This window comes from Monodon monoceros, unplaced genomic scaffold (genome assembly GCF_005190385.1).
Source record: "Monodon monoceros isolate NGI ecotype Baffin Bay Population unplaced genomic scaffold, NGI_Narwhal_1 Super_Scaffold_12, whole genome shotgun sequence".
In the NCBI taxonomy this organism is placed as follows: domain Eukaryota; kingdom Metazoa; phylum Chordata; class Mammalia; order Artiodactyla; family Monodontidae; genus Monodon; species Monodon monoceros.
Window position 1 is genome coordinate 109,625,798 of NW_021703768.1, and position 21,436 is coordinate 109,647,233.

General features: G+C 43.9%; 1 protein-coding gene across 9 annotated transcripts in view; it reads right to left on the reverse strand.

Moving 5' to 3' along the window:
* Positions 1-21,436, reverse strand: part of ACSL6 (acyl-CoA synthetase long chain family member 6) — a 62,611-nt gene that overhangs the window by 3,971 nt on the left and 37,204 nt on the right. For 5 of the 9 annotated variants that reach the window (XM_029216516.1, XM_029216513.1, XM_029216511.1 and 2 more), the window contains 10 exons: positions 21,028-21,105; positions 19,435-19,569; positions 18,900-19,034; positions 17,730-17,825; positions 16,494-16,566; positions 14,553-14,641; positions 13,708-13,824; positions 10,602-10,745; positions 9,483-9,584; positions 8,464-8,535 (listed from right to left, as the gene is read on the reverse strand). In XM_029216516.1, coding sequence (XP_029072349.1) covers positions 8,464-8,535; positions 9,483-9,584; positions 10,602-10,745; positions 13,708-13,824; positions 14,553-14,641; positions 16,494-16,566; positions 17,730-17,825; positions 18,900-19,034; positions 19,435-19,569; positions 21,028-21,105 — 1,041 coding nt within the window. Of the gene's footprint in view, positions 1-8,463; positions 8,536-9,482; positions 9,585-10,601; positions 10,746-12,208; positions 12,322-13,703; positions 13,825-14,552; positions 14,642-16,493; positions 16,567-17,729; positions 17,826-18,899; positions 19,035-19,434; positions 19,570-20,892; positions 20,971-21,027; positions 21,106-21,436 lie in introns of those variants that run through there. The other 4 variants (XM_029216512.1, XR_003792645.1, XM_029216510.1 and 1 more) reach the window with 4 other exon arrangements.

The window sequence follows — 21,436 nt, forward strand, 5'->3', positions numbered from 1 at the left end:
CCAGTAGAGCAGACACACTGGGCAATTATTAGACAATGCGGTATACACAGGATGAAGGGCACCTAACTCAGTTATGGCAGGGAAGAGAGAGGAGCAGTCAGGGAAGCCTTCTCAAATCAGGTGAGTGTTAAAGGACGAGTAAGAGTTAACCAGCAAAGGAGGAGAAGTGGGTGGAGAAGGGCATTTCCAGGCAGAGGCAACCCTATGACCAAAGCTATGGGAGTGAGAAATGGCAGAGTATGAAAAAGGAAATCCAAGTGATTTCTGTTGTAGTTACATAAAGTAGGAGGCAAAGTGGGTGAGAGATGAAGCTGAAGTGGTAGATGGGGCAGTTTATAGAGGAAAACAGTAGGAGATTTTTATACAGGACAATGACATGGCTGAATATACAATTTATAAAGATCTCTCCAAGAGAAATGTGAAGATGGCTTTTAAGAATGTTAAGATTAGAAGCAGGGAAACCAATCAGAAGGACCTGACCAATCCACAGGAGAGAAGAAGATAAGGGCCTGCACCTACAGAAGTGGCAGAGACAGAGACAAGTAAGCAGTTCTAAGAGCGATTTAGAGATAAATGGGCAGGATGTAATAAAGGAGGCAGCCTTGAGGACTTCCAGGTTTCTGGCTTGGAGGGCTGCATGGACAATGGTGCCATTCACAGGAGAAATATAAAGTCTAGGCGGGGACATGACGAATCTGTGTTAAAAAAAAAAAGTTCTGCCAGAAAATGTGATCACATTATTGGAAGGAGGAATGGAGGGATCAGACTTAGTGTTCGTGTTGCCTATTTCCATGAGGCAGATTCCAGGCCTCCTCATGCAAAGTCTCTTTGCAAGCCTGAATGGGGGACCAGAGAGATAGACGAACTAACCTGGGAAGGCCTGGGCAGTCTCTTCCCACGTGAGATTCCAGCTGAAAGGGTGACTGTCAGTTCAACCAGAATTTTATGATCTGGGCTTGAGCTGAATCCTGGAGTGACAGTGTCTCTAAGAAATTGTATCCTGACTGACAACTGGGTCTACATTCAATTATTTTGTTGAGACAACAGATCCATATTATTAAATGGCAAATGAATTGCTATATATAGACTTTAAAAAATTAACTCAAAATATATGCGCTAAATACATATATATTTTCACTTGTTGTTTTGCTTAATTGGCATTTATTGAGCAACTACCATGTGTCAGGTATAGTGTAAGGCACCAGGGATACAAAGAAGAACAAGACACAATCTCTGCACACATGGAGCTTACAATCTAATGAGGGATGCTGCAGTATGATAATACTACTATAGGGACGAGCAGTTGTCAGTTGCTTTCCCAGTATCACTCCCTATCCTCCATGCTAATAAAACCCAGGTTTTATTTGGGGCCAAAATGTTCTATGTAAACTATGACAATCCTATGTCCTGATTTCCCAGGCTCCCTTGCAGCTAAGGTGTAGTCATAAGATCCATCTGTGGCTAGTGAGAAGGGAAAGCTTTTGCTTTCCTAACAAAAGGTTCAGACATACCTATTTCTACCCACTCTCTTTTTTTCCTTCCTTGAATATGGACAATGTCCAAAGCAGTAGCAGCCACAGAAAGTGATAAGCCAACATACTAAGAAGGGAGAGTGGAAAGATAGGCAGAGCCTAGGTCTTTGAGAACCTGTACCTGCCTTGGACTGCCTATGTTCAGACTTCTTATGTGAGAACACCAAAAAAACACACCCTATGTGTTTAAGACCCTGAGGGTTTTCTTTTAGAGCTGAATGCCTTTCTGATATAGCACCTAACCCAGTCTCTGGAGCAGGATTCATTGAAAAGGGATGCTTGAGTTGAACTCTGGAGGATAAGTAGGCTTTGGCCAGATGAAGATAGCAAGGGGAAGGGAGAGGCTGTTATATGGCTCTAGGCAGAGGCAACATGTGCCAAAACACACTTGGGACATCACAAGTATAGGCTGCAGCAGGTGATACAAATAAAGAAGAAGAAAGAGATGGGGCTGTGGAGATAGGCTGGGGCCAAATTACAAAGGATCAATATGCCAAGGTAGGGATTTTGGACATAATTCTTTAAACAATTTTTAAACAGTGAGAGACAGTACTAGAATGCATCTTTGGAAAGATTACCCTGTTAAGAGAGGATTAAAATGAGGTAGAAGTGGAAGCTGGAAGACCAGCCAAAAGGCAAGATTGATGGTGATTTAGGCTATAAAGTTGGCTGTGGAGATGGAAATAGATTTGGGGAGTAGAAAGGACAGGACTTACAATTGGTTTGGGTAATTGATAGAGAAAGAGATTTTAAGACTGGCTCTAGATTTCTGCTTGAGCAGAAGAACTGGAGGAGGAGCAGAAAGATTCTTTGGAGGCAGGAAGATCAAATATTCATGTCAAGTTTGAAATGCTTCTGAGACATCCAAGTGGTTTTTGGACATTGGATATATTAGTATTAGTATGTAGGACACAGCTTCAGCCTGGGCTTGAGACAGAGAAGGAGTTTCTTGAGGAGTAGAAAGGAACGGGGTTGTGGGTTACAGAAGCCAGGAGAACAAGAGTGAAAGGTTACTGTGGCATATGTTACTGTCATATGAGAATTGTTAATTAAAATCAATGGATACAATCAGGAAATGACTTATTTCAAAAATCAGTCTATGCACCACCTCACACCCATTAGGCTGGCTATTATCCAGAAAACAGAAATAACAAGTGTTGGTGAGGATATAGAGAAACTGGAATATATACCCAAAAGAATTGAAAGCAGGATCTCAAAGAGATATTTGTAAATCCATGTTCATAGCAGCATTATTCACAATAGCTAAAACAGGGAAGCAATGCAAATGTCCATCAGCAGATGAATGGATAGGCAAAATGTGGCATAGACATACAATGGAATATTATTTACATAAAGTAAGGAAATTCTGACACATGCTACAACATGGATGAACTTTGAGGGCGTTAGGCTAAGTGAAATAAGCCAGTCACAAAAACACAAGTACTTAGAGTAGTCAAAGTCATAGGGACAGAAAGTAAAATGGTGGTTTCTGGAGGCTGGGGGGAGGGAGGGAACTGGGAGTTATTGTTCAAGGGGTACAGAGTTTCATTCTACAAAATGAAAAGAGTTACAGAAATGGATGGTGGTGATGGTTGTACAACATTATGAATGTATTAATGCCACTGAACTGCACACGTTAAAAATGGTTAAGATGGTAAATTTTATGTTATGTGTATTTAACCACCAAAAATTTAAAAATTGGAAAAAATCAATGTATGCAAATAGTTGCAAAAAATTCAACATGTCAGTGATTGTTTTCCAAATCTCTGATGCTAACAGTCTTGTGTCCTGGCAGGTGGGCATTGCAATATGACAAAGAAGTCTTTCCTCAGAAAATTCTCCATTGCATTCACTGATTTTTCAGATCAAAGACTCAATATACAAAGAAGACCCCTAAAACAGCTACACTTTCTACTTCTTAATAAGTTTTTAAGAAAAATTCTAATGAATTCTGGCATTTTTTAAACCCATGCTTGTAATTTTAAAATGTGATAATTTTCAAATGAGCACAGCATTAATAAATGAGATTCATCTTTGTCTCTTTAGAAATTTGTTTAAATGAAGGATTCACTTTTGCTATAAAAAGAATAGCATTTTAAGGGATTCGTGTGTGGTGGGAAGGGGAGGACTGGACTTTAGGCTAAAATTAAAGCTAGCATTACAGGTAGCCGCCTCAACTTTACCTTACACACTGAAAGGATTTCTACTTGGATATCCAGCATAAATAACTGGAAATCTGAGGCTCTTGGCTAAAAAGAGGCATTATCGAATGTTTCAAAATTTGTTAAGGTTCTTGTAAAAAGTGTTTTGTTTGAAAATTCTCTCAACTCCAATATAAAATAAAAATTTTCTGAATTTTTTTCATGGCAAAATAAAAACAATTTAAAAAAAGAAAATTCTCTTAGTGTTTTTGATGCTCAAAGAATTTGATTTGGTAAGGAATAGGGCTGCCAGTTTTTGTACCCTCTGGAATATACTTTTTTCCTAATTTGTTTTGATCAAACATAAATCATCCTAGGGGATCCAAAATTCACTGGAAACAGGTCCCAAGGGAGACGTTTTTAGACCACAGTGCACTGAGAGCTAGGGGTTCTGCAGTGGCCTCTGCTGGGCGGGGGTATAGAGGTGGAGATGGGCGTGAAGGTGGAGTGTAGACAGACACGGGTGGGATGAGGTGGGGGAGAGGCAGAAGTGCATTGGAGGCGGGGTGGGGGAGGGATGAGTGAGGGGGCTGGGTTGAGGGGTGGGAGGTGGAAGACAGGCTCTGGCTCAAGCCCCAAACCTACCAGAGTAGCACTGCTCTTATGTTTTGTACGTGCTCCTAAGGTGCATAAGATGTCATCTAAGTTCTGCTACTCAAGTTCAGAAATCACCATTTGATAACAAAACTAGCTAGCTTGAAGAAAATATGAACAAAATCCAAATCAAACTTAATCCTAGATACAGTGATTTAACTTAGTAACTCATGTTTACCTCCATGAAATGAAAAACTGGCAGTGCTAATATCCTTAATTTTTTTTTTGAAGTTCCTTTCTGATAGAAACAGTATCACATAAAGACTTCTGGCAAGTGTAAACGATCTATCCACCTTCTTCTGTAAATGAAATTAATAATATAATTTTATAGGAGATGCCAATGCCAAGATACAATTTCTACAAGTGTCCTGGCAGCCTGGGTTTCAGCTCATCTGCATTCCTAACAGCATGTGGAGAACATGTGTAATTGAGACAAGAATCTATGTTCAGTACAGGGACTTGGGAGAACACCTTTGAAAATACAGCAGTGACAAGCAGAAGCTTCAAACAATACAGTACAGGGAAGACGACTCTCATAGGGAGAGCTACATACACTATTTAGATGGTAAGTAGAATGTAAAAGAAAACACTATGATCTTAGGAAGAAAGAACTGCATCTGCTGGTAGATTTTGAGTATCTGTCAAACCAGCAACCTGTAGCAGGCCTAAAGTGCTGACTGGGGCATCTGCAGTTCAATGTGGCTCTCTACAACATAGTCTCTGCCTGAGGAGAGGAAACACAATTAAATACAGTGTTGAGGGAAGCCAAGTAATATGGCACTCAGCTCACCTTTCAGCCACTTAGTGAGCAGATCAGAGTGGCACTACTGCCAGTCCCTGCTCCAGTCTGACCTACAGCCCTGGCTCTATTTAAATTCTTCCATGAAAATACCTATACAAATTGTGCCAGTGACTAAAAGTCTAATCAGTAAGTGGGAAAAAAATGAGTCAAAACAGTTCTTTAACTGACCTTAACTGTGGGCCCCAAAACCTATAGTTAGTTTATTTTCAGAAGTAAACCAATGGTAAAACGAAGTTTCATTTTTTATAAATAATTACATATTTTCTAATAAAACCAAACTGTTGCATTATGGGGGGAAAAAGGAACGAGAGTCTTTAGTCTCCCTTTATGCCTAACACAACATAAAACTTGTTTTCCAGTTTGCAATAAGCAAAGTTTTTGTTGAGGAAAGAAGGAAGGAGATGCTTAATGTTACCTCCCTTTCTGAAACTACACTCTTGTCACAGAAAAGTGATTCTATAGTTTTTTTTTAATTTAAAGATACTATAACATTTAAATATTATATTGGAATATAATGCCTCAAAAATGTCAATGTATGCCAACTCATTAAAGCAAAGAAATTTTCATAATTCTGAAAAAAAAAACTATTTAAAATCTTTCAATGGTATTACTCTGTGAAACACTTTAACACACAATATTGCTTGTAGATAATAAACACAGAGTGAATAATTTAGGACAAGAGAAATTTTAAAATTTTAAATTAGGGAAATGTTAAATTCATTTCTGATTTAAAGGTAAATTGATTAGGTAAGTATTCATTTCAATGACAAGAAATACAGTAAAATATATTTAGCAAGGGCTTTGCAGTCCGAATTTGAAAACTGTCAAGTTTCAAAGTTCACTTTGTATTTTATATGCCTATGCAAACTAATAAGGCATAGAAATGTCAAAAAAAAAGGTTAAATCGCAGTTAAGTATGCTCATATACTTCACAAGAACCTACATATTTTAATTATTGGTAACAGTTATTTTAAATGCTTCTTATCTACTCATTAAATCTCCATAAATTGATAATGGTTGGCCTAGTTCTAGGAATTGTCTGTTTCTGGAAATCAAATTACATTAATTTTTCATCTAATTCAAAGTTTCATTCAGATCAATGCTGCCCAGTAAGTCTGAACTCCTAAAGCTTCTGTTGAATGATTTAAGCCTTGGGCTTGGATATCTATTGGGGGAGGAGGGGGGGTAAAAAATTAGCATTAAGCCTTAATTGATCATTCCTTTTTGAGGAAAAGGGAAAAGGACTAGCTGACAATAGATTATGGATTAACTCAAGTAATTTATGTTGAGCTTTGGAACACAACTAGGAGCACACACCAACAAAGAGGAGAATGAGAACAGAGAAAATGAAGAGGTAACAGCCTTGGCAATAAAACTCAGGCCTTTGGGATGCCACATGACTTCTCTGTATTTAAGGTTACCATGGCGAGGGAGGGCCGATTATTAGAGCAGAAACTTTGCTTAAGGCGTATGGAAAGTCAAGAATACGTGTCCTCTCAGTAAAAGCTCTAACTTGAGCAATGGTTAACACTGGAACCTTAACCAAAGGTTTCTTTTAAACATAAGCTTAAGAGTGGTAGTCTTTTCCAAGGAGAGGAATCTGTTACAATTCTCCACCTGCTCTGAGGCAGATCACGCAGCCCACATCCAGCAGGGGGCATGCAAGCCTTGGGAATCACAAGGGTATCCGCAGGATCCCCAGTGCACCCCCAGCGCCCTTACAGCCATCCATTCAGGTAATAGGGAGCCCAGATCAACCAGGTCTCCAACCACTCATTTGTGGCGCCTGCTCTACAGGATCACATCTACAGTCACACAGCTCCCCGTAATGGAAGAGCAATGAAGTCAGTTTTAGCAAATTTAGAAATTTAATTATCATGCCAGAAATGACCTTGCATTCAGAAAGATAAATATGACTTGCCTGAATGCCTCAGATTTTATAATTTTTAAAAATAAGGATTTATTCATCCAGGCCTTATTTGCCCTAAAACACACTGATGGATGAGGGTAAAGCAGTTTCTCTCAAGCTAGATTAATGTAAAGATCCATTTCAAAAGAAAAACAATTCCCTCAAACCCTGAAACTATATTTAGATTTCCTCACTTTGAAACTTAAGAAATTAAAAGTCTTAATCTGTGGAAATGTTTTCTAATTGTCAAACAACTGCTGTAAGGGTTTATATTTAAAACCGGTTTAAAAATGTTTTTAGGTTAACATCAAAATGAACATATACAAAGGGGCTTCCCTGGTGGCGCAGTAGTTGAGAATCTGCCTGCCAATGCAGGAGACACGGGTTCAAGCCCTGGTCCGGGAAGATCCCACATGCCGCGGAGTAACTAAGCCCGTGAGCCACAACTACTGAGCCCGTGTGCCACAACTACTGAAGCCCAAGTGCCCCAGAGCCCATGCTCCGCAACAAGAGAAGCCACCGCAGTGAGAAGCCCGCGCACCACAACAAAGAGTAGCTCCCGCTCGCCGCAACTAGAGAAAGCCCGTGCGCAGCAACGAAGACCCAACACAGCCAAAAATAAATAAATAAATAAATTTATATTAAAAAAAAAAGAACAGATAAAATTTAAAATTCTCATAAACCTTGCAGATCCTTAATACTATATTTGGGGACACTGTTGGAGAACCATTTTATTGAAAACAATTAAATACATACTAGGAAATTTTTAAAAATCAGCATATTAATATTTTTCTGTTTGAAGAATTTTTCTTTTTGAATTTGTGACTAAAGAGGATTATAAATGGCATGTGTAAGTAGGACCAAGTACGCTTATGAACTCAGTTACAAAAGAGAACCCCAACCTTGCAAAGACGGAAAGTCTTAGAGGTCTGCTGTGTCCACTCCCAACATACTCTTTGTTTCCTCCTCTTTGTTCAGGGCCTGCTGGGCTGACAGATCACTGGCCCCAGGAGTGCAATCTTTCTGATGTCCTAGCAAGTAAGCTTGCCTGCTGCAGCCAAGAAGAGAGTCCCCATAAAAATAAAAATAAGACAGGACTCTGGTCTTGAGTACTGCATGCAGCTTGGAGACACACCATGTAGACATGCTGTACCAGTTATGGCTAGGGTAATATTTCAGCTTTATGAACATCTGTGATTATGAGGACAATAAGCACAGTCTCACTCAGCCTACGACCGATTTTAATTAGGATGCAGGCTGTTGCAAAGTCAGCTTAGAACAGGCCTTCAGGGGTCCGTTGGTACACAGCCTGCCTGCAGGCCACAGCGTGGAGGATAGGGAATCTAGGTCAGGGTCACTGTTGGTTACTTTAATTCTCATCCCTGCATAAAGGGCAGTAACAAGTATGGAGAAGGTAACAGTTACCTGTTCAAAAGAATGGAGTCCACTTTCTTTTCCTAACCTCACCATATCTTCCAAAATGGCTTTCCTCAGCTCCTGAATTGAACCATATAGGTAAAATTACAAGGCAAAAACACATTTCAAAATGGAGATAGAAGAATCAATGAGTTGTGAGCAAAGTACAACTGGCAATCATACCAACACTCCCCCCACCTTTCAAACCCCCAACTAGGGCTGACGCTCCCTGGCAGCAAGCCAATCACCATCCCTCATCTGGCAAGTAAGTGCCCGCATGGCCTAAGGAGTGTCCAACAACAGGCTAAGGGACCACTCAATTTTGTTTTTTAAAGCAGACCTCTGGTCAGCCTAGTGAGTCTCAGGGGCCCTGTCACCCCCAGAAGAGCCCAGGGCCTGGTGGGAGCTCTAGGGTTCATGGCTGCTGCTAAGAAACAGATCATGTGACTGAGGGGCCGATGCTGAGTCAGGGCACAGAGATCCTCTGAGTCAGGGCACAGAGATCCTGGCACAGTACATGTGCCAGGAGAAGGCTTCCGGAAGGTGTGAGCGGCAAATGTTCTAAGCAGGGAGAACTGTGCTCCTTTTTCAATTCCATGACTGTTTCTCTAAGCCCAGTAGATATAAAAGCTACCTCTCATTGGGAGAGAGCAGGGCCAGTGAGTTAGAAGGCCTATTCTCACATCTGACACTGCTGTTAACCAGCTGTGTGGCTTTGGGCAAGCCGCCTCCCTCTCTGGACTCTCCTGAAAGCTGCAAAACAGCAGGGCTGGACAAGCTTTCTCTGATGTCTCCTGGCTGGAAAATTCAATAGTTTATCAAGTGTTCTAAGAAGAGATATGAGCTCCTTCTACAACAATGACAAAAGACAAACCTCTGGTTTAGGATTCCTACCATTTATAAAATAAAGTTAGAAATTTCCCTATAGGTTCAAATTTCACTTGGGCTACTGTTTTTGTATGTCCTCTCATTATGCAGTATCACAGAAGGTCCAGCAGTCTTTTGGGGAACAGCCCCAAGGTACAGACCTTATTTGTGCAGAGCTCTGCATACGTCCCTTCAATTCCTCTCTTCTGGGCCCAAGAGGGCATGACTTCCGGGTCGGGCACGACTATGCCCACCAAAAAGGCCTGCGATCCCACCAAAAGAAAACACAGTTATGACAAAAGCTTTTAAAGTGGTTATTTGCGGTCTAGCGTTAAAACTAATCTCTTGGTATTCTCAGACTCCACTCTTTTCTAAAAATATGTATATGTTTATGTTATGAAACATATCACACATTCTTGACAGAAATATTCTTGAATATTTCTAATATATTTCCCTAACTTCGTAAAAAGTTTATTAATAAAAAATAAGCTTAAGAAGATTAGGAATCAGTAAGGTTAGTCCTGTATGTACCTTTGATTCTCATGCCAATCTTAAATGAGTACATCTTTAGGATACTGATCAACCAACTCTACAATCCAAAACACATACATTTCTAAGGATTTCCAGACCATTTTGAAATTGATTCATTAGTATGGTCCTCATTCTTTAAGAACACCATTTTAATTTTTAAATCATTTTCTTAAAAAATAATTTAATAGTCTTTAATTACATAAATCCAATGATAGCACAGAATATATTCACAGTGATCTTTCTGACTTCAGATCTAAATGATACCAGAAAGCAGAATAAATATAAATCCCCTTCAAATAATTTAATCCTGTACTATATTAGCACATTAGCTTAATATATTAAGATATATCATCAGTATCATTATTTGCAATACTGCACCTATTTATCTGTAAAGTTCTTATGTGTATTTCAAAATCAAAACAGCAGAAACCCTGAATCTTGCTTCAGCATATTACCTCAAAATTCCCCTTGGAAGTAGACAGAGCATAAGTTAAAAGTAGTGGGAATGTTATTACTACTACTTTAAGCAACTTAGTTACCTAACTGCAATTTACCAAACTATAAGCAATTAAGATTTCTCCCTTAGAAAGGCATTTTCTCTCATGATCCTATACGCCAGAGAATACCAGGATCTGATTGGAAATTAATGTTCATCACTTTAATCAAATACCAGTTACTTAGGAAACCATTCCCAGAGTACTCATCAGGCCCAAAGTACGTGTGGGAGGGCTGAGGCCTAGGGGACTCACCTTTAAGCTGTCCCCATGGACATACATTTGTGCAACAGGCTCACTCCGGATGTAGATGTTCTCAATCATCTCGGGCGCAATATATTCTCCCTGAGCAAGTTTAAATATGTGCTTCTTCCGATCAATAATTTTAAGAGTTCCAGCCTGTGGAATTGGACAAGCGGCTTCATAAAATGGCGGCATTCCCAAGCCTGAGCCCCTCACTCATTAGTGCCATAGCCCCTCACCTCTCCAACGCCTGGTCTCACCCTGCAAGTCCCACCAGATCTGCTCGTGCACCTGACATCTCTGCTCTCATGGAGCCACTGCACAGCTGGAGAGGGACACCGTGCACAAGGGTGGATGGCTCCCAAGCTCTCCTGGGCCCTGAGTGCCCACTGTCCTGTACCCTCACCATGTGCCCTACTCCCCCTCCCACCCCTGCCACCCTGGTGCCCGGCAACAGGTGCCCTCCTCCTCAGGAGGCCACCCACCTTCCCATCAGGGCTCCTCTCACCCAGGCCCTCGCTCCAGCTGTCGCTTTTCTCAGCAGCATCTTCAGATTCTCCCCCTTGAACCATGCTTAGGCCACCACTCCCAAAGAGCAGCCTCTCCATCCTTCAGCACATAGCACAGCTCTGGCAGAGGACCCCAGGTGGCATTAGGAGCCCTCTCCCTCCAGGACCTCTGCAGCAGGCAGGCCACCCCTTGGACAGTGAGTGCTTGTGCCCCTGGCCTCCAGGAACCCCACTCACCTCCCTGACTCCCTTCAAAACTTTTTGAATTTCCAAGGTGAATAGGTGGGTCTCTCTCCTTTGGCTCTCTCCTTGAATGTTGCAACTTCCTCACCTTCACTGACGATGCTCCTTGAGGTGACCACCGTTTATCTCCTAAGTGGCCACTCCTGCATACGTCTGAACTTCCAGCCAGAGCTCTTCACTGAGCTCCAGACCCAGAACCTCACTATCCTCCAAACTCTACAAAAACCAGGCCCTTTTCCCTGCACGATGCAACATGCCCTAAAGGAAGCTCATCCTTCTCCTCCTCAAGGCTGTCCCATTCCCCAAGCCCCAAACCTGGAGATGGCCTTGCCATTGGCCTCTCCTGGGACTTCCAGCAGTCAGGCTCATCTGTCCTCACTCATAAATCCTTCTCACAGACACCTCCTCCTCCATCAAAACCACTTCCTTACTGAACGTGTGCACACACTCTGGCCCTGCTGTATCTGTTCAATCATCAGAACCAGAGTAGTCTCGCCAGAAGAGAAAAACAAGCAGGCCTTGTTTTGCTCAAAATCCAGGCTGGACATCAGAGCCTTTCCCTACACTGGCTTCTTTGGTCCTCGTGGCACCCCATGAGCTGGTTGTCATCACCTCCATTTCATAAATGGTGAAGGTGAGGATTAGAGAGGTCAGTTAACGCCTCCAAGGCCACATAGCTAGGAGGTGGGAGAACCAGGACTTAAACCAGGTCTTTCTGGATCAGACACTTAGACCTTTTCCTTGATCTATCTAATACTATTTCAAAATAGTAATAATTTTAAAAACTGACTCCCACAAACTGCCTGCCTACTGCCTTGGGCTCTGAGTTCAGGCACAGCACTAGGTGCTTCACATGAATCAATTTACTTGCTTCTCACAACACCCTGCAAGGTGGGTGGTTTCATCCAAGTTACAGGGCATCAGTGGCAGATCCAGAGTTTTGTGGGACTTCAAGTTTTTTCCAGTTTTGAGACCCCCACCTTTAAGAAAAATAATATAAAATGAAGTGCAGAGCCTTGAAAGGGGCCTACGCAAGTGAAGGCTGAAGCCTAGGCTTCGTTAGCTGATGGGACAATCTACCCTTTGCCAGTGTCCAGGGCCCTGCTGCTTCTCCAGCCTCCCTCCTCCACATCTGCGGGCCCTCAGTTAGAACTCCTTGCCTCACACCTCTAGTGTCTCTCTACTTAGCACATGCTATTACTCCTGCCCTGACTGTCCTTCCCACTCTCCCTTCTCCTCTTGGAACAGGACTTAAATGCTGAGACTCAGAGCCAGTAGGCGCTTGTCCTTCTCCCCTAGGTGAGCATGACCCTCATCTCATGCCCATCACACTGGGTTGGGAACTGTCTAAAGATGTGTCTCTCCCCTGAGCATAGTTCCTGGCCCAGGGATACATCCATGTCTGCTGCAAGAGTGAGGGTGTCTCAAAGTGAAATGCGCAGTTCCAAGCAGGGGCAAATCAGCTCACCAGCCCAGAGGGCCCCTGGAGGGCTCAACATCATTCACCTGTCCAATAAATTCAACATCTCAGAACTCCACCCAAAATCTTAGCAATCTCCCAGAGACACAGGAAAGGTTTCCTGGGGTGGGCTGCTGCAGGTGGAGGCTCTCGGTTTCAGTTACATAGTTTTTTTCTGGTCATAGTTTCCATCTAAGCATCTCCTGTGTGCCAGGTATTGTGCTAAGGGCTTTACAGGTATAATCTCATTTGTTCCTTACAACAATGACCATAGAGGTAAGCAATGTTATCACCTCCATTTTACAAATGACAGAATGAGGCACCATTACTGGTTTTGGCTAAAAGTTGGGGGCCACCGCTAAAGAATGCCATGTAGCCTTACTTTCTTATTCTATAACTGAGTCAATACAGAGCCCCAGAGAGGGATGAAGCTTTGCTCAAGGTCATGAGGGCAGCTGCTAGCAGAGACAAAGGAACGCCAGCATCCTCCTGCCCAGCTCCAAGCTCTTCACACTGCTCAGTGCCACCTGTCAGCTGGCGGCCAGTGTCCATGGGCTCCCAGGCCCTGCCTTCGTCAGATCTCCCAGAGTTACGAGCCCCATGCTCCTTGTACTTCACCCATCGGATTCCAGAACACTGTCAGATCTCTTCCTGGAAACCTCCTAAGGGTAGGGGGTAGGGCTCAAACTCCAGTTCTATGCTCCCAGAAGATCCCTGTCACCTTCATCAGGAGGATGCAGGAGGAGGCTCTGGGGGCGAGGTAAGAAAGAACCTCCCATTTCCCAGAGGTATTCTGGAATGATTACTTGTCAGGGTGGATATAAAGACTCCTGCCTTGGAGTGAATCAGATTATACACACCCCCACCACCAACATGTGTGGAGGCCCACGGTTCCAAACATACATACTGGCAGCCACTTCCCAATGTCTCCAGTGTGAAGCCAGCCGTCGTCGTCCAGGGCCTCCTTTGTCCTCTCCGGATCTTTCAAGTAACCTTTGAACACATTTGGTCCTCTCACACATATCTGTAGGGACAAATGCCCGGTTTCTCTCAGCCCACAGCATAAGGAATCCTGATATGAGGCTGTCACGAGGCGTGTGTAGAAAAATGTACACTATCCCTCAGGAAATCCACTGTGGAAACTACAGTGATGGAAACAGGGGACAGGAATAGCCGCCAGCGTTCTCACCTGTCTCCTGCCTTCTCTCAAGCAGTGTCCTCTCCAACTACCTCTCTGCCGTCCCTTCTTCCTCAGGAACACTGCGGCTTTCGGTATGCACTGCTTTGTGACACTGGATGGGGTCTCATCAGATACTGAAAGCTGGCTGATTCTACCAGAGGTGCTTGAGCCCCCTGCTTCATGACCAGGCACTCAGCTTTCCTATCTACTCCCATGGAATGAACAAGCACAGGCCAGCTCTATCTACCCCATCTGGCCTATTTGCAAATGGTCATGTTTCTGCCTGCACAGATACACAGCAACAAGCCATGCCAGTTAAGAAAAAAATGGATTTTTAAAACAGTCTGCGAATCCCAAATCTTGTTTTGGACCAGCCCAGTCCCAGCCTTGAGGGTTGGTTACTTCATAAACAGGACAGAAAATGCTCAATTCAGTTGAGTCAAATTAATCAATGATATAAAATGACTTTACACATAGGGTGAAAGGAAAACAATTCCATTTCCATTTTTTTTTCTTTTCCTCGCTACATGTAGAGCATCCACAAACATGAATGGCTAAACGTTCAAGTTTACCTCTCCTTCTCCTTTGCTGGTCCAATAGTTCAGTTCCTTGACATCCACGAGCTTGATATGATTGCAGGGCAGAGGTGCTCCTACGTGTCCTAGAACACCAGAACAATGTGCATTTGTCAGTGTTTAGATTAATTTCGGCACTGAAGATGCTCCATGCCATGTGAAACCCCTCAAGTGGTCAAAGTGGGGAATCGTGGATGGAAAGCAATACACCTCTAGATGGGCGTTTGTCACAAGCAAGCATTGATGATAAAACAAAGTTCTGGAGAAAGGAGAGGCCAACCTCTGCTGGGCCTTTGTTTTACATCTGATTCTTAAACAGCCGGCCAGGCTTACATGGCCCAGAGTCAACCTGTACAGGGTCTCTGGGGAGGCTCATACCCACACCAACCAAATAGTCAGGATTTTTTTATATTAAAACACTTTCCCCATCATCAGATCATATGTTTTGGTTTGGGGATCATACAATATAGTCATTATTGCTTTTTCTTCCAGTCACCAGACTGTTGAAATGGAAAACAAGGATGAGGCAACTCGCCACCCCACCCCCTCAAATAAGACTACAAATTTTCTTGGTCTTATATACTCCAACCACAAAACTACATCTAAGTCATTTTCTAGTAATTGTGGTTGTTACACAATTCACTGGCAAGGCGGACGATTTTTAAGCAGATGCTGGCCAAGGTCCTGAAATAAAGTGAGCCACATAAACAAAAAGCAGGCTGTGACACTTTCGTTTCTCTTCTAAATGAGAGACCGCCAAATCTTTTATAATATTGTACAAAGATACCGATCTTCTCATACTCAATAACCTTTGCAAGTTTTTATGGTAAGGATGCATAAAAAAGGTAAAACCTCAAAAGCCTCACATAGGAAAATGCAGGACATCATAAGAGGGAAGAAAGTGTCCAAAGGAAGGGTATACATGTAAATGATCAGTAAATATGATCGCAGTAACAAGAACAAAGTTAATGAGCCAGGACCTCAGAAGATGGTCCGTGTAGTAAAGGTGCCAGTGGTAGGGAGATCAAAAACTTCACATACAAGATAGGCTTTATTCAGCTAGAGTTTAAGGAGATAAAACTTCTGTACCTGATTTTGCCAAATGTGATTTCAATTTAGAATCCACCTATCATGTTTCTGCTGACTACCTCAAGGTGCTCTGAAAATAGTATTACACAACTAAGCATATTTCTTTTCTGTGCACATCATCCTAAATTTTCTAGTTTGTAGCTGAGCAAACTTAAGCGTGAAGCGTGGCTCCAGGCTCACAGAGGAAGTTGGTATCCTGAAGAATTCTTTTGCTGAATGTTTTTCAGATGATTGTATTTGGTCCAAGTTTAGTGACAGCCAATACATGGGCTACCTACTGCTTCCTCCTTGCCCTGAAAGATAGGTCCCTTCAGAATGAGGGTGTGGATAGTAGCTGCTCCTTTCTGAGGTTGCCACTGCCTTTTAGATGTTGCTATCACAGGAGACCATAGTTCCAAAGAGCCTCTGAAATGGCTCTTCAAGAAACAGCGCACTGGCTGCTATAAGCTTGCCTCTCCTTCCTAAATCATATCCAATTCACAGCCTGCTTCCTTCATTCTGAAATGACTGTAAGCAAGACTGTGTGATATTTAGAAACTAGAAAATCCAATATATTGATATCATAGGCATTTTTCTACCTGGAGCTGTATTTTGTGATTTACTACTTTTTTTTAACATAACTTCTATTTATTTATAAAAGAAATAGGAAAATACAAAATATAGTAGGAAATACAAAAATATGTAACAAAAAGAAACAGATCCATAATGCCACAACACAGACAAAACTACCATCATTGTTTTTCTTCTGTTTCTTCTGCTGTTTCCTATGTGCCCATGTAAATATACTTTCCATGAGGAAGTTTAGAGCCTGCTGTTCTAACTCATTCCCACATCTCCAGCCAATCCTACCTGATGTCCAGTCCCCGGGTGTAGTGAAGGTACATCCAGCTGTGCACTCAGTTTGGCCATAACCTTCATAAACCTTCAAGCAAAACACAGAAACCATACTGTAGGTGCCCACCTGCCTGCAGATAGCTGGCTGCCCTTTTCAGCCAGCTAACCTCTCACGGAGCATCTGGCTGCTCCATGCTGGGGACGGTGGGAGGGGAGGTGCTCTGGAAGTAGGTACCTTCAGGAGAAACTGAACACAGACAACAGATGTAGCTACTCTGCTTGGAAGAAATGCTATTTTTAACCACAGACACTTAGTAGATAAGGTTATACGGTTTGGGATAAAGACTTCTAACCTATTTTCAACCACTGACTCTATTTCTAATTTGAATAATATGTATTAAAGACAAACATTTTAAAATCCAATAAAGGTTTTGTCTCTGTAAGATATTCCCCTTCAGAGCCCCATGTGCTCGCATGAATAGACCATGTGGGAGAGCTGCCTTTAGGAGCGGTCAGCTCATGTCGGTGTAGAACAGGAAGTCAGCATAAGAAGCCCATGGCTTCTTTTTTCCTTCCCTTTTTTTTTTTTTTTTTTTTTTGGCGGCTTGCAGGATCTTAGTTCCCCAGCCAGGGATTGAGCCCACGGCAGTGAAAGCGCTGAGTCCTAACCACTGGACCGCCAGGGAATTCCCAGGAAGCCCACGGCTTCTAAAGGATAAAATTTTAAGCATGCACATTTATGAAGTAGATGTGCCTACTTTACTTAAAACCCACCAGTCACAACTATGTTACTATAGTCTGCATAAGTTGGAACCTGACAAACATTAATTGAATGGATAAATAAAGGAATGAATTTTTTTAGCAATGACAAAACCTACTGAATCAAATAAAAACACACAAATGAACTTTTATCCCCCTCCCTCGTGCTCCTTCTCTGGGCTGGGAAATAGTCTGCAGGCTGGAGAATGCAGAGATGCTGGTACAGGTGTGGGACAGGTTCTCCAGCACACTGATGATCCATATACAGTTTTCTCCCAGAGTGGATACACACCTGGGCTTTCCACAATGTCACAAGGTTATCTTGGCTATCAGTGACCCTGGGCTTTTTACATCTTCAGAGAAGGGAGCTTTTATTCCACAAAGATCTTGCCCCCAGAATACTTCTCTGTACAGTAGAGGGTATAATGGGTTTCCTGCCCTGTCCTAACACTCACCCCACTGCCCCCAGGGAAGGCCACATAAAGGAAATACCTGGCACCCCAGAGCCGCCCGAAGGAATCCCAGGACTGTTGGTGACGCGGGGGCTGCTCCAGTGACAATCATCCGCACGCACCCACCAAGACTGGCCTGTGGGAAGAGAGAAGAACCTGCCAGAGTCTGTGCTGTGGCAAGTGGAGTGTAGCTCACCTGGGCCTCACCTAACATCAACGTTCAGCAGCTGTACCCTACCTGGACCCTAGGGTTGGGATCAGAGAGGCCGCCTGAGGCTGTACAACACATGAGCTGAGGAAGCCCCCTTCTTCCAAATGAACCAGCCCAATCAGCTTTGCAATCCAACCCACAATATGGCCAACTCTTTTATGTATTTTGAGATAAGGGCCATTAATCTGTGTGGCATTCTATAATTTTGGTTCTCCCTTTCTTAAAATACACAGCTGTTCCCTCACTCTCCCATCATTTGCAAGCATCCAATACAATTACTGAGGACAATTTCTTCCCACTTCCACCTTAATGGCAGGGCCTTTTTTCATTTCTAAATCAATGCCATGAGCTATTTACTATGCACTGCAGAGGTCAAAGAATTTTTTAAACACTTTGTTTCTGTAAGTTGAGCCAAGAGATTTTAAATATTAATTTTCATAGCTAAAAATAGAGTAGTAAGGAAAAATGAGTACTGGTACACATTAACTACAAGTTCTTTGAGTAATGCACAGCTTTAAAACTTTAGTGAGGAGAAAGGAATGAGTAATTCATAAACAGCTTGGTTTAGGAGAGGCTGAAGAGATGGGAAACACGGAGGGAAAGGAAGATTCTTGGTCATCTGGCTAGAACCTTGTGCTACTGGAAAGCCACCGTGGCCAAGGCTACAGGGAGGGGCAAGAGAATCTTCGAGCCCCAAGAGCTGCTTGCTTGGTGAATCTGACTACCCAAGGGCAAAGCTGCCCTACTGCCTATAGAGGTCAAGGAACTTACTTGCCAGGAGTCCTCCTTGCTGGTTGCCTTTGGCAAATGTAACACATCTCCAATGAACAAAAATGGGTCCTTTAAAATTTCAGTGGTAGCTTAAGCTTTGATTTCATTAGCAAAAAGTTACTGTTTTATAAGATTACACACCATTGGGATGAACTTCTCTAATTCTTCTGTAAGGTCACCCATTGGACACTTGGGTGCCACTCTATCATCACTTGTTCATTTTCTTACCTGAATCTTATGAAAGAAGAGTTCATCCCAGATACTATCATTCCTGATGATTCCACTCTGGACCTCAGCCTGTTTACGCTTTGCTGCAAATTCCAGGAGCCAGCGCTTTAATGATGTGTCTGCCTGGCTGAAGATCTGAGGAACAGAAGTTGGAAACAGCTGTAAAGACTGCAGGTCCCACCTCTAGATACACCCCCAGGAAGAAGGCCTAGATTGGCCCGCAGAGAAGCCACACTCTATTTCTGCCCCTGCAGGAGGTCACTGAATGTGTGACATCCAGCTAAAGGTTAACGCTACCAAGGCCCAGGCATGTTGTTGGGAAAGAAGCCCTCCCCCCAAAATCTCCCAACCAGGGTTTTGGAGAATAGGAAGAAAACAGGAGAAGGAGGGGTGACAGTCAGGGAATACAAGAGAAGAGGCAATTTCCAGGACCTGGGGCTGGTGGTGTAGAAAGCCTGCCTGGGGCTCCAGCCTCTGTCCAAACAAGCAGATATGCAGCTGCTCAGCCTGGCCAGAGACTCCCCGCAGAGCTCACCTTGTCGTACATGCGGTTCAGTAGTCGTGGGACCACAGGGAAGATGGTGGGACACAGAGCCTTCATGTCATCTGAGAGGAGGCGGATGTCTCCCTGGAAGAAGCCGACGCGCCCTCCGTGGCAGTAGACGACAGACTGGAAGAAGTGGACAGGAAGGGAGGAGTCCCTCAGGGCGGTCACTCCTGGCTGTAATCCAGAGCTGTCCAAAGCTCTGCCCCACACGGAGGGTGCCGGTGACACCCCTCACCCAGCTCTGGCTGCTGCCTTGGGACACTGAAGGAAGCCATTAGAGGTGACACCCCCCCACACACACACCCCTCCCCACCAAGTCCCACTCAGACATGGAGAGAAGAAGCAGGAGACAGGGTGGAATCCTGAGCCTTTGGGAGATGCCAGAGCAGCCAGTCTCACTGGTGCCTGCCCCTTCAAGCTTACTCCCAAAGCCTGGACAGGGGCCTCCCTGAGGACTCAGTCTCTGAGCTGTACAACACCCTATCGGTGTGTCCGCTCCAGGTCTCAGAGCGCCTGTGGTCTTCCCCAGGGATACCTCGGCAACTCTGGAAGGGTATGCAGTGCCCACAAGTACTGGAGGTGCTGCTAATGTTGGCGGTGGGAGGCCAAGGCAGAGCCTGGCTGGTTGCTAATGGGACTAAGAGTATGCCAGGGGCTCCTTTCTGTCATGCTCAGAGCTATTCTATATGGGAAACAGAATTTCTAATCTCTGTTTTACAGATGAGGAATGCAAAGGTCACAGAGGTAAAGAAAGGGATTTGCCTAGAGTCCCAAAACTAGTTCACTGTAATTGCTGGCATGCGAATCCGGGTCTGGAAAGCTTGAAAGCACGCCCTAGTGTACCAGACCTCCCCCAAGGCAAAATGGGAGAGGCTTAGGAGATAGTTTATGCACAGGCTGGTCCCTTAAGTGACACACACGGATAATTCTTTGTCCCCACAACCTCAGGAGGACTCCTCCATTCTCTCTGTGTCCCCACAAGGCCTGTCCCAGGTCCAATCATAACACCAGTCCCATCCACAGCCTGAGGGGCCATGATACTTTGACTCCCCTTTCAACTTCACTGTCTTGTTTCCTTTTTTAGGAGTTTAGTGAGTGATGAAAGTTACAGAATATAGGTGTTTGGGCCATAAATGGAGCCATACTGTACAGAGCTTGAATGGTAAAGCACTTCTGCAGAGCTGCAATGCTCTCTGAGCAGCTGGGGCCTTTCTCAGCCAAGGTGTGTCCACAGTAAAACAAGCAGGCCTGGGTCCTCCCTGGAGCAGTGCTCACAGGAGGGACAGATCAGGGGGTCCAAGGTCCTCTGACCCCTCTGACCCCTGTGGCACCTTCCAAGGACAGGCCAGTTTAGTTCTACTTCAAGCTGCCAGTGACAAGTGTGACACCCTGCTAGGGTTCTGGGTTCTGGGCTCAGACTGTGCCTCCCTGAAGCCAGGGCCTTACCTGCACCATTCGCTCAAACATGTGTGCTAAAGGCAAATAGGAAATGTGCACATCCGCACAAGTGGGAGCCCACTGACTCTGTAAGAAAACAGAAGGAGCCCAGGCAAGGCCCGGTCAGTCAGGCGGGCGTCTTACCTGGATGACTCTCTCAAACATGTGAGCCAGAGGCAGGAAGGAGATGAGCACATCGTCCTGTCTCGGAAAGATCACTTTCTGCAGGTGCCGGGCATGGGAGACAGAAAGGAAAGAAACACTGACAGGAAGACGACAAGAGAGTCATAAAACAATAAAGAGAAAATGACCTGGAGGGGCAAACATGAAGAGGGGAAGGGCAGTGGGGAAGGGGGGACAGAGAGAGAGGTGAGATGACAGAGAGAGAAAAGTGAGAGAGAGAGGAGAAAGAGGAAGATGGGAGGCGCAGAAAGAAAAGAGAGAGAGAGACAGAGAGACAGGGCAGTGTAGGAAGCGGAGTGTTAGGTAGAAGCGCCAGTGGGTCTAGGTTATCTGCAGAAGCAAAGAGCCAACTGAAGCACACATAAACCAG